Raw genomic sequence first — 13,493 nt, 5'->3', positions numbered from 1 at the left:
AGAGCACGAGGCCAAGGACTAGAATGTAAGCTCTCTGAGAGTAGGAACCATGTCTGTCCTGTGCACTGCCATATTCCAAGCCTGGAAGAGTGCCTGGAATAGTAAGCATTCAGTAAATGTTTGGTGAACAAATGAATGAACTAGAAACTCTCATTGAGGTTAGTCAGGCAAAGGTGTTTGGAAGACATGAGTCTCAAGGACAGAAGTCTGCAGGGCAGTGAGAACTAAGAAATGTACAAAGGAGAGAAGGAAAGCAGCCTGGCCATGGCAAAGAGGCCATGGGATGGGCAGTGGGGGCATAAGAACTGGGGGACAAAGGGGTGTTGGGGGCACTGGGATGAGAGTTGGGACAGAGATGCAGGGGGATGTTAGGCTCTTCATTCTGCACCTAAGTTTGGACGCTTGAGTTTAGTTTAGTTTTAGTTTAGGTTGCCGTGATGGCTGGAAGTTGGATTTCCTTCGTTCCTCCAACAAATACTTATCGAGTGCCTATTCTATGCCAGCTGCTGTTCCAGGCGCTGGGGATACAGCAGTGAACCACAGCCTCTACCCTCGTGCAGCTGACATTCTATTGAGGGAGACAGACAATAAATACCTGTAAGTATAATATTTCACGGGAATGTAAAATGATGCAGCCACTCTGGAAAGTAGCCCGGCAGTTTCTTAATAAATTAAACATACATTTAATATATGACTGAACAATCACACTTTTGGGCATTTGTCCCAGAGAAATGAAAACTTAATGCTCACGCACACAAAAACCTGTGCATGAATGTTTATAGCAGCTTTAACTGGGCTAGCCAAAGTCTGGAAGCAACCCCAATGTCCTTCAGTGGGTGGATGACCAAACAGTGGTACATCCATACCATGGAATACTATTCAGCAATAAAAAGGAGCAAACTATTAATACAAGCAATGGCTTGGATGAATCTCAAGGGCATTGCGCTGAGTGAAAAAAGCCAACCACCAAAGGTTACATACTCTATGATTCCATTTATATAATATTCTTGAAAGGATGAAATTACAGAAATGGCAAACAGACTGGTGGTTGACAGGGATTGAGGGTGGTGAGTAGGGGCACCATAAAAGGGCAACATGTGGGATCCTTTCAGTGATAGAACTGTCCAGTATCTTGACTGTGTTGATACACGAAGCCACACATGTGATAGAGTGACACTGAAACTTACGCACACATTGTACTGACATCGGTGCCCCAGTTCTGATGTGGTACTGTAGGTATGTAACATGTAGCCACCGGGAGAAACATGGTAAAGGATGTCACTGTACTAGCTTTGCAACCTCCTGTGAATCTACAATGATTTCAAAACAAAAAGTTAAAAAAATGTAATATTTCAGCTCTGCTGGGAAAATTAAGCAGTATCAGGAGATAGTGGCAGGTAGATTCTATCTTAGAAAGGATAGTCCAGGAAGGTTTGTACAAGGAAGTGACATTTGAGGAGACCTGACTAACAAAGTAACCCACAATGGGTCTCTGATCAGAGAGGTAAATTCCAACCATGCCACAAGCATCATTTTTTGGGGGAACTGGTAGCCATTTTCATGGCAGGTGATTGGGGAGTGAGGGCTGACTGCCCACTGCCCACTAGGCAAGTAATCATGTGCAGTAAGGTGGGGAGGGAGGGGCCTATTGGTAACACCCACTGAGGGGTGGAGCTTGCAAGCCCTGAGACAGGAGAATTGGAATTGAGAAAGGCCTAAATACCAGGAAGCGTGTGTGTATGTTTGTGTGTGTGGTTCACATTGACACAGAAGATGGCTGGGGGCCATGAGGAGAGGCAGTAAATGCCAGGGTTTGATTTGAACCCCGTCTTCCAGACTCGTGAGCCCATGCCTTGCATCTACGCACTGCCCCTCGCTTTGCACAGAAATGTCATCTCTCTCTGGATAATCTTTCCCTCCATCTGTGCCTGGGAAATCCTGCCCCATCTCTCAAGGTAGAGCTCAGGTGCAGCCTCCTCTGTGAAGTCTCCTCTGAGTTCACGTCTCCCATCCCCAACAGATGTGACCTCCCCTGTGGCTATGGGATGGGGTTGGGACATAAGTGCTGGGGTGCAGGGTAGAGTTGGGGACACTGGAAAGGGACAACTAGGCTGGAGGTGGGAGGAGGGCTCTGAGTTTTGCATGCAGAAGTTTTGCACCTGGGTTTGTGAATTTGAGTTAAGATGACTAAAAGGATGTGACCTAGCAATGGACACTGGGCCTTCTGATTTCAACTTTTGAGAAGAAGGGTCTGGGGACTTTCACTTTTTTTTTTTTTTTTTTTTTTTGCGGTACACGGGCCTCTCACTGTTGTGGCCTCTCCCGTTGCGGAGCACAGGCTCCGGACACGCAGGCCCAGCGGCCATGGCTCACGGGCCCAGCCGCTCCGCGGCATGTGGGATCTTCCCGGACCGGGGCACGAACCCGTGTCCCCTGCATCGGCAGGCGGACTCTCAACCACTGCGCCACCAGGGAAACCCGACTTTCACTTTTAATAAACAGTCTTGGTGACTATTATGATCAGACAAGTTCAGGGAACACTGTTCTAGTCTAAATCCCTCAATTTACAGATGATGAAACAGGTTCAGAAAAGGGAACTAACTCACGCAGGGTCACATAGCCAGTTAGCGACTGAACCTGGACAGAGATGAACCTGTTTGTCCAACTGTACCTCCCCAGCAACTTTACAGTAAATCCCCCGAAACAGTGCTGTCTCACATATTGGAGGCCATTCAGTATACACCTGTGTGTATGAATAAATAAGATTAGCATCCACCGTCTGCAAGGATTAAGGGAATCGGACACTGGACAGGGAACTTTTGATGGGGCACAGCAAAAAGGAGGTAGAAAATATGTCCGGAACTGGGGCAGGGGTGGGGCAGCTTAAGTGGGGCAAAGCAGAGAGCACAAGGCAGAACAAAGCACTGTGTAGCCCTTCAAAATCCTCAAGTCTGGGATGTGAGTGTAGACAAGATGTTCCGAAAGTATGCTTCTAAGCTCACTCCTAAATCCCTGGCTCACAACGATGTTGGTCTTCGTCTCTCTCCTCGCCTTCTCCCATGGCTATAACTTTCCAATACGGGGATACGCTTGTCTCAGTCAGGAGGGAGGGCGGGTGGCGAAGAGGCTCACTCACCTGATGAGTGTGCAGAACTGTAAGAACGATGAATTCCTTAGCGTTCCTACAGAGAGAAGAGGGGACAGGAGAGTGGTGTGTCATGCACTGGGTACTCATCTAGCACAAGAAGCAACACCAGAATTCTCCCCTGGGCTGCATTCAGGTATATGGATTAGGACAGAGGGCAATCTAACTATGTGCATGGCTGCCTCGCCTGCCATCATTTGTGGCGGCTGACATACACCATACGTGTAGGTTCACACAGGCGTCTGAAGACGGTATTACCATTATCTCTGGGGTTATCATTTTTCAGGTCTTTTTTAAATATTCCTTCTCACATTCTCTCTGTAGAAATCCTCAAACCCTAGGAGCAATTTTATCTATAAGCTAAAAAGTTCTCAAGGAAAACTAAAGACCTGAATTATGAAACTCAAAGGGAGCACAGTCAGAGTCCTGGGAAATGTGTACCATGATTATTGGCAATTTGGTATTTAAGCAAGAGGAGAAACTGAAAGGAAAAACCCAAAGGAGGTCATTTGGTCATCATGACTCATACTCAGCAGATTTGTTTTAATTGAAGGACCAAAAAAATGAGAGCCAGGAAGCAACAGACGGAAGGCAAGACTCTCCAGATAGCAAATATTCAAAAGGATGAAGAATTTGAAACTCTTCAGACAAGAATTACGCCAATGATCCAACAAGCTGTGAGGTATGAAAATTCTCTTCCAGGAATACAGAATCCTTTAAAAGAACTAAAGGAATGGAAAGAGTTCGCCTTGAAGGAGCTTCCCCTCTCGTTGTTGGCCTTTTTCAAATGTTTCTGGGAACAAAGGTGTTCAGGAAGCAGAGTCAAGATGCCCTTGATTCTGGGTATTCAGGAAAGGCCAAGGCTCCCTGCTCAAGGACTTGGACCATTTCCCATATTCAATGAGGCAGAGTCCAGGGATGAATCATCTACAGGGTCTGGGAAGCTCCCAGAGGAAGGAAGGAGTTGTATTCCAGGGAAAACACCATAGAAAATCCTGTCTCTTGACCAGGGCAGGTGCCTAGTGTAAATCGCATTATGTGACTCCTGCACTCCGGCCCCTGCCACATCTCCCCATGTCTTGTAGAGCAAAGCCAAAGTCCTTGCAGTAGCTACAACTCTCCCCCTTCTTTACCCCACTCCACACGCTGGCTTCTCCCCTGTTCCCCAAACACACCAGACACACTCCTGCTTTATGGCCTTTACGCTGGGTTCTTCTTGCCTTCTCTAACATCCTCATTTTCTTCAAGTCTTTTTTTTTTTTTTTGGCGATGCTGCGCGGCATGCAGGATCTTAGGATCAAACTTGTGCAGTGGAAGCATGGAGTCCTAACCACTAGACCGCCAGGGAAGTCTCCAAGTCTTTCTTCAAATGTCACCTCATTGAGGCCGACACTGGCCGTGCTATTTAAAGTTGCACTCTGCACTCCTGTGCCCAGCATTCCTGATCTTCTTTATCCTGATCCCCTTTCTATTCTTCAATAACATTCATCAACTTCTAGTACACTGTACAATACTTATTTATCATGTTTATTACTTATGGTGTGTCTCCTTCCACTAGAATGTAAACTCCAATGGGCAAGGATTTTCATCTAGCTTATTCACTGCTGTATATTTAGTGCCTAGAACAATGCCTCATGCACAGTAGACACTCGTTATAATAAATATTTACTGAATGAATGAATGATCTGCTAGCCCCTGAGGTTATCAAAGGAGTGAGCTCTGTCTTGACCCAGAAAATGCTCTGGGCTCCCTCACAAAATCAGGCTACCTTGTTCTGGGGTGCAAAGATATCCACTAGAAGCAAAGCAAAGACTTCCGAGGGGTCAGCCTGAAAGAACGCCAGTATACCCTGATGGGATTGAAAGAACTCACCCCATATTGGTGTGGTGGTGGAGTGTGAAGGGTGAAGGGTGGAGAGTGGGGGAATGCAGTGGACAAAATGAACTTGGAGAAGAGACAAACTAAGGGTCATCAGGGACCAGACACATTCCAAGATATTAAGCTGGAGGGGGAGCATGTAAAGGAAGACCTGCTCTGGACTTCAGGAGGGAGTATTGCAAACCCCTCCAGAGCTAGCAAGGGGGTACCGCCCCTCTGCCTTTGAAGGGGAGGGAGGGGGTCTGGAGACAGGTGGGCTTTGGGAGAACAAGAAAGACAAGTGGGATGGAAACACTCCAAATCAAGAAGGGTTGAGGAGATGGATGCAGAGATGGAACAGACTACAGCAGGCAGAGAGGGAGAGCGGGAGGGCGAGCACAGGGCTCCATTTGAGGGGAGACAGCCCAGGTCCTCCAAACTGAGGTCAGCCCGTGGAATCTAGAGCCATCGTCTCTACCATCTCATTCCTTATCAACACGTGTATGCAAGGGGGCGTGGGGGTGCTGTGTGTGCATGTGGGAGTGCCTACAGTACGTGTGTGTGTGTGTGTGTGTGTGTGTGTGTGTGTGTGTGTGTGTGCGCAGGCATGTTTGTAGTGCATTATGTGTGTGTGTGTGGTATGTGGGGTGTGTGGGGGGGGTGCCACGTTTTGTGTCTGTGTGTGTATGGTATGCATGTGGGTGTGTGTGTAGTATGTGGTATGCATGGTGTGTATGTATGTGGTATGTAGCGGCATGGTGTGTGTGTGTGTGTGTGTGTGTGTGTGTGTGTGTGTGTGGTATGTGGTGGCTTGGTGTGTATAGAGGTAAAGGAGAGGAAAAGTCAATGTGATTACTCCACGGACAGAGGGTGGTGGTCCTGCTAACACCCCTTTCTCTCTCTCACCTGCCCCCATATGGGGAGGGCACTAAGGGGTCACACACACTGTGAGCAAAATCCACAATGGCAGGTTCCCTCCTTCAACCCACTGGCCAGGGATTTGGATTTTCTTCTTGTGTTTTTTTGGGGGGGGATGGGAAACAGTGACTTGGTCACATTGTACTTATCTCAGAATGTCCTTTGAATGGCTTGTTTGGTTCTCACTGCTCACTTGGTCTGTCTCGTTGGTCACTCATTGTTCTCATTGGTCACTTACTGCACAGCAAGTCGAAAACCAAAGGGCATGGCTAAGGGGAGTAGCTGGGTGGAGGGAGGTGAGGTGAGCTCTGGCGGGAGGCTGTCCAGTGATGTGAGCAGTGATGTCTGCTCACATCACTGGACGAGGCTAAGCCAGAGTGTGTGAGGGCCCTTGGGCCCCGGATGTCCTGGGTAGCCAGGAACCCTGGCTCGGGCTGCCCTTCCTGGGAGGGCTCCTCTCTCAGGGCCAGGGAGAGCTGTGGCAGCCATAGCTACGCCACTGGTGGGATGGGGAGGGCCGTACTCAGCTCTTGCCAAGGCCCTATTACCTGATGAGTTCTATGAACCTCTCCCTGGGGGCTTCGCTCACGTCCTCCTCATTAATAGCCACAATCTGGTCACCAGCCAGGAGCTTGTCCTCAGAGGGGCCTCCTGCAGAGGAGAGGAGACAGGCGTGAGGGTTGGGAAAGCGCAGGCCTGGGTGGGAGGGAGTTGACACTGCCTGAGGGAGCTGACGTGGGTGCAGGCGACGCTGCGGGCCACGTGGTGCCAGTGGCAGGGCCGCTGTTTGAGCCCCGGGCCACTGCTGCCTGTTGTGGATGGAGGGCAGAGGACTGGACAAAGAGAATGGAGTGGCCCTCCTTTGGCTGGGAGTGGTGTGGTAGCAAAGGCCTGGTGCTCAGACGAGGTTCATGCGTGCTTCCTGGCTTGGGTCTAGAGAGGAGCACAGACTTCCGTTTCACCAGGAGGGATCTGCTTGGGCACAGAGAATGGCTTCCAGACTATTGGAGGGGCTACAGGTGATGGGAGGGGGCGAGGAATCTTCTTACTTGAACAATATCCAAACTCACTGGTCTGGAAGGATGTAGGCGCTCACTTGCCCGGAGACAAGGGGATGGACTAAAAGACCTGAAGGGTTTATTTTCTTTCACCTCTGAGACATGCTACTCTCCAAGAAATGAGGGGAACAAGGCATAGACCCTAAATCACGGGCACTTGGAAATTTCCTTTCCCTCCTTCCCATCTCTACTGTCAAGGTTTAGAAAGCAGACCTGCCTGAGGGCCTTACCTTCCTGGTTGGGGTGAAGGGTGGGTTTGAGGGGTGCCCCGGGCTATGCTGCCCGTGGTGTTTAGCAAAGACCTTCTTGGAGGAACGCTTTTTAGAGATTCAGGGAGAACGAGAAGTTGGACCCAGCTTAACTCAAACCTGAAAGGGATGTTTAACGACATGCCTCTCTCAAACCAGCCTGGACGCTTATTGGGATCCACTCAAAAGGGCCAGATCCCAACTATTCCTCTCTCTCTACCAAGAAGTGTGCTGTGCAAATTCCACAAACATGAACAATAACAGGGCCACTGTGTCACTTGAGCACAGCTCAGTGGCTCTGCAGAGTGGGGCCTGTGTGCTAAGTGTGGCTCAGCCAGCAGGCCCAGTCTCCTGACAGCACAGTGACTTCAGAAATGGGGAGCATGGTGGTGAAGAGTCCACTCTTTGCAGCCAGCCAGCCAGGCCCAGACTCTTAACCTCATATCGGCAATTCACTAGTTGTGGACGAGACATTTAATCTCTCTGAATCTTTCTTTCCTCATCTGTGAAATGGAGAAGTAACATCATGAGAATGTTGGGAGGATAGATGGGATGATGAATGTATAGCACTTAAAACAGCTGATTGATGTTGGTAAGAATTCAATAAATGGCAGTTACCATATCCTCCAAGGGACAATTCCTTCAACTCATTTCATTCCTCCTATCTACTTCTGCCAATTATGCCAATCTTTTAGGTAGAGGCCACTCTACCTATTCCCTCCCTCCCTTCTTTGCTTCCTCCCTTCCTTCCTTCCATCCAACCATCCCTCCTTCCTTCCTTCCTTTTAATGGAGGAGGTCCTCATGGAACTCAATCTCCATCACAAGCCTTGGCTCTCTGATGCAGTAGTAAGCTCAGTTTACTACTATTTTCACGGAATAGTCTGTTGGCTTCTTCAACCATAACTGTTCCTCTATAGGATGCATCTTATCTTTTCTTGCGCTCTCAAAAACAAGTTCTCTGCGATCAGCCTGCCGGCCCCATGGCCTCCTGTGGTCTCCCCTGTGGCTTTCCTTCTCTCCACTTCTCCAACCCCCTCTTCTACATTCTCTACCACCTGCAGCAACCTTATGAATTCTGTCTCCTCTGAAGTTAAACCAGGGGCTCCTGGTCGTCTGTTACTAAGTTTTATCTGGGTCCCTCTTTCCCAGGACAAATTTGATTTCTGATCAGAGACTCAAAAACCTTTCGCCAAACTGCAAGACTGACTCGGGAGCCTTAGGTCAGCCATGAACTCTTGTACTGAATTGTTTTTTTACTTTATGCCCTCTAGTTGAAGAGCGAGCTTACAAAAATCTTTTTCTTTTCCTTGGAGGATTGCAAAATTCATCAAATTTCTGCTAGACCAGTTTGTACTCCGGCTGCTCCTCTTGACAGAGCGAGAAACTGCTGCAAACATCTAATGCCTCAGGCCCAGCAAGTCAGGAATAGAGCTCCTTTCGGTCTGTCTTTTCTGCCAATGCCGAGCAAGATTCAGAACAAAACAGTGCTCAGGCCCTTTCCCATTTCATTCATGACAGCAGGCTTTACAGTTCCGGTGGGGTTCTCGCTTGGTCCACCCCGCATGGTCCCATTCAAGCCCTGCTCCCCCCGCATGGCATCACACAGGCTTAAGTGCAAATCCTGGCTCTGCTGCTTCCTAGCAGAGTGACCCTGGACAAGTCATTTCCCTTCCTCTATGCCTCAGTTTCCTCATTTGTAAAATAGGAATGGTATTACTTACCTTGTGGGCGCAGCTGTGAGGATTGAACAAGATGGTGTAAAGCACACAGCAGTACCTCCATCAATGGTAGGTGTTGTATTGCCACTGTGGCATTCAGAGATTTCACTCTCCTCTCCCACCTATGGTCTATATCCTGACTCCAGTCTTTAATGGATGACCTATTTCATGAACGTGTCCTAGTCTCCAGAGCCTGATGGGTAGATTCTTGGGGACAGGAACTCTGTCTTGTATTTCCCTATAACATTGCTTGGCTTAGAGTAGGCGGTCAATACATATTTGCTGAATTGAATCGGATGAGTATTCCTCATCCAAGGCAGTATGGCTCTCCTAGGAAGGTTCTGTGCAAAGGGAAGTTTTATTAAGACCCAGACCCTACTAAACCATCAGCTACGGCCTCTGTCTAGAGCCCAAGCAGCCTCGGTGGTGTGTGTGGGTAAGTCTTAAAAGCCTAGCTCCATCACACAGTCACTGGTTGGCAAGTCTTCACCCACTCTTCATGAGTTCCTTGGCAACACAGTATACTCGGGTACTCTGCTCTTTGGGGCGATGTGTGGGTGCTGGGGGGGTAGGAGCCAGGGCCACGGGGACACTCTGAGGGACACCTACCTGGCCTCACAGATCGCACCACCACAGGCCTCTCACTGCCAGCCACGAAGCCAAAGCCATATATAGGGTCCCGGTGAATGGTCACTTGTCGCAGCGTCTCTGCTCGCAGCTGCTCACATTCCATATCATTTGCGCTCTCTTCCTGTATCACATGACTGAGGGGAAGGGGAAGACGGGAGCAAAACAAGACGCAAAGGCAACTAAGCCTCAGAAGCAGCTGGGAGGGACGCCGAAAAGGGTGCTGCCCATGGCACCAGGGAGTTCACGCACATCACCTCCTACATCCTCCGGCACCAGCAGAGGTGAGGACTGCCTCATATTTCAGACTGGGGAAAGAAGAGTCTAGAAAGGAGAAGCCGCTTGTCTACAGGGCCAGGGCCAACAGAGGAAATTGGCCTCATGGAGCCTGACATTAGAGTCAGTCCTAAAAAGGACTAACAGCTAGTTAGTTCAAAAGGTTATCACCCATTGAACTGGCTATTAACTCCCTAAGAGAAAGCAGAACCTTGAGGGAAGGGACCACAAGACAGGCAAGGAAGTGGGGAAGGAACGTGAAGTCATTTCAGAATGTGGAGCACCTTCAGGAAGTCCTTGTGTGATCTTAAACTTTAATGTCCCTTAGGTTATATATAAAAATAAACTATTGAGATGCCATATGTAAACAAACGGGCTCACGTGGAGGACCCGCACCTACGCAACTGTGCGTAACGCCAGCTTATTTCAGTTAATGGGATAGCTGGAGAGCGGCTCCCATGGGCAAGAAGGGGAGCTGCCTCCTGTGGCTGCCAGAAGACCCGAACCCAGACGAGCTGGGGGGAGAGAAATCGCTGGCTCAGGACTCGGGGGAGATTATAGATAGCACTCCTGATGCTCACGGCACAACTTACTGAAGCTTAGGAATTACACTGGGACTTTACAGAGGGTCTACGGTAAGGGCCAGGGTGAAGCGTCCTGCAGCCGAGGATGGGTCTGAGCTCACTATCTGAATGAAGAGCCCTAAGGGGTGAGGGCGTGGGGGACCCTGGGCTTTGTGAAGGCACTGTGTGCGGGGGCAAGGGAAGAGGCAAAAAGGGGGATGAATGGCCAGCAGGCAGGAGAGGGCAGGTGGAGGTAGAAGAGAGCGGACCAGACCCAAGAGGCCCAGAGCCTCAGCCCCCTGAATTGGCCTAATAAAAGGGATTGAGTTTCCTAGCCTAGGTGTGTATACTCTCAAAAATTAAGGTTCCAGGCAGTGCCCCTCTGAACAAGATACAGAGGGCCAGGAGCTAATTAATCAAACTAGCGTAAGGCTTGGAAAAGAAGTGGGAGGTTCTGACACTGTGAGAGTGATTGTTGACTAGCGAAGAATACCAAATTCCTCGGGAGCAGGTGGTTATAAGCAATTAGGTCGTTTATCAGGACGCAGATTCGGTAGGTTTAGAGTAATCGCATAAAAGAGAAATTCATAGTCCCGGGCTTGTCCCTCTCACAGAAGAACTCAGGCAGGAAGACGGACTGTGGCTGATCTGAATCCGACCACATCAACTCTGGCTGCGCTCATGCTGGCTTGGGCCCTGTCTGGTGCCCCCTGAGGGAGGCGGAAGGAGCTGCTAAGATGGGGTCGAGCCTGCTGAAGATGAATTCAGAAACTGGCTCCTTCCCTCTCATGCTGGTAAGACAAATGGTCGCTCTTCAACAGAAAGTCACTTGGAAGCTGGAACTTGGCTGGCCGGTGTTCTGGACAGGGACCCTCCCAGGAGGCTCAGTGAGGGTGGCCTCAGGCTGGCACCTCTCTCATTTCTGCTGCCCGTGGCAGGCAGGCAGGCACTTGGCCTTGAAGGGAGCCGGAGAACATCTTCCTGTAGCCGCCATCTTGCCTCACCCCAACAGCTGCTTCCCAAACGAGCCCTTTGCCTCCTGTCATCCGACCTCAACTCACTGGCACTAAAGGGGCCTCTTCTTGGGATGACACCAGCTCATTTCCGCCATGGGCACCAGCCAGGGCAACCTGGACGATGAGAGCCTGTCAGGCTGCACATCCTGGGGCATGGGGAGCAGGGACACTGCAAGGAAGATCCAGGCACCCGTGGGGAGTGCTTGCTACCCTGTCCTGCATGCAGGGCCCCCGGGCCACTGCAGCCTCGGTTTTGCTGCCTTTTTCTTTTTCCAAAGCTGATGACATGCCAGTCTCTACTGGGCCTTGAGGCACCACCAATCCTCATGAAAACAGACACTCCTGGTGCCAGGGGACCCAACAAGCTAAGAGCCTTTTGTGACCCAAGTGTTCTGCTTTCCTGTTTTGACTATGTTAATCCATCAGCAGGTATTTATCGAGGGCCTACTCACACAGTTGGAGCTTTGGGGGGCCCAAGAAGTTACAGATCTCTGCCTTCAAAGATCTTCCAGTCTAGGGCTTCCCTGGTGGCGCAGTGGTTGAGAGTCCGCCTGCCGATGCAGGGGACGCGGGTTCGTGTCCCGCTCCGGGAAGATCCCACATGCCGCGGAGCGGCTGGGCCCGTGAGCCATGGCTGCGGAGCCTGCACGTCCGGAGCCTGTGCTCCGCAACGGGAGAGGCCACAACAGTGAGAGGCCCGCGTACCACACACACACACAAAAAGATCTTCCAGTCTAGCAGGGGGCGCGTGGGGAGAGGGGAGAGACAAGTGTACACTGAACAAGAGAATTAGAGTGGTAACTGAGAATAGTATATGAAGTCCATGATTAAGGCTGGCAACACAAATTGTGTGTTCAGAGAAGGGGGTGGAGGACCAGAGAGGGCTCCCAGGAGGAGATGGGAACCGTGCTGGATGGCCAGGAAAGGGCAGTGATGGGAAGAGTGACAAGAGGCTAAGCTCTGTCTGTGGGTGGCCCCCATCTCCCCACAAGGGACCCGGCTATTTCTCCCACAGTCACAGGCATGTCTCCAGGTGCGACTGGAGCACATTTGTCCCCGGCTTGTCCCTAACAGAGCTGGACTACCTGTCCCTAATTGGATCCTCCCCCAATTCTGCAAGCAGCCATTTTTTCACACTGTCTGGGCCTTCCCAGCTTCTGTGGTCAGGGAAGAAATACCTCCTTTAACTGACCAGAAGGCCATTTTGCAATGCAAATGGAAGCTGTCACTGCCCTCATGGGGTTTGCATCTTTCAGTGTCTGTGGCTCAGTCCCTCTGAAATTTGCTGAGTGCCTAGAGACTTGGGAGTGACACTGAAGTCAAGCAGTGACGGATGACGGGAGCTCAGCTGTCCACGGGTCACGTGACTGCCATCCTGGGGGAAATACGCACTTCGAAAGATGCTTGGCTTCTGCCTTCTGGTCCCTTCGAACAGGGCAACCCTGAACAAAACTATGAAGCAGCCAAAGCTTATGGTCCTCTCTCCCCACCCTCTGCCCAGCTTTGTTTCTGGGATCTGCTATTTTCTTCTGTTTGCCCCAAAGCACGCAGTGCCTTCAATTTGTCCCTTTCCTACCCAAGGCCCCCAGAGGTGTCCCTTCACCCTGCGCCAGGCTTGCCCTCTCTAGTCAGTGACCCGGGTAAAGGTCTAGCCTTTTATCTTCTGCCAAATGATAACAACACCTTATAGCCATGTGTTTTTTTTTTCATTTTTACACCCATTACCTCATCAGAAAAATGGTGCTTTCACATCCATTATGGCCTCACACTCGCTAACTGTCCTGCCAAATAGGCTAGGTCTCTGATCCTCCTCCAGCCCAGACTCCAAGGTGGAGGCCAATGAGGGCCTCGGCTAGAGCCAAATTTCTTGGACAGGGCCCGCAATCCCAGCACCCACACCCACACCCACTCAGGGTCCTGGACCCTCTGGCTATTCAGTCTCCATCGCAGGGTTGGCCCAACCCTGCAGCCAAAGCTCTCCACATCCTGGCTGAGTCTGGACGGCCACATCTTAATTCATCTGTCTCTGATCCCAGTCACTCAGTGTCATTGGGAGAATGAAATG

At 50.4% G+C, this 13,493-nt stretch overlaps 1 protein-coding gene across 1 annotated transcript in view; it reads right to left on the bottom strand.

Moving 5' to 3' along the window:
* Positions 1 to 13,493, bottom strand: part of FRMPD3 (FERM and PDZ domain containing 3) — an 86,901-nt gene that overhangs the window by 54,567 nt on the left and 18,841 nt on the right. Inside the window, exons 3-5 of the mRNA XM_032618955.1 lie at positions 9,556 to 9,710; positions 6,469 to 6,571; positions 3,137 to 3,182 (exon numbers count right to left, since the gene is read on the bottom strand). Of these exons, the coding sequence (XP_032474846.1) occupies positions 3,137 to 3,182; positions 6,469 to 6,571; positions 9,556 to 9,710 (304 nt within the window). The remainder of the gene's footprint in view (positions 1 to 3,136; positions 3,183 to 6,468; positions 6,572 to 9,555; positions 9,711 to 13,493) is intronic.

The sequence above is a fragment of the Phocoena sinus genome, chromosome X (genome assembly GCF_008692025.1).
Source record: "Phocoena sinus isolate mPhoSin1 chromosome X, mPhoSin1.pri, whole genome shotgun sequence".
Taxonomy (NCBI): Eukaryota; Metazoa; Chordata; class Mammalia; order Artiodactyla; family Phocoenidae; genus Phocoena; species Phocoena sinus.
Note: the sequence above shows the minus strand (reverse complement) of the source record. Positions and strands in the feature narration are given on the sequence as shown.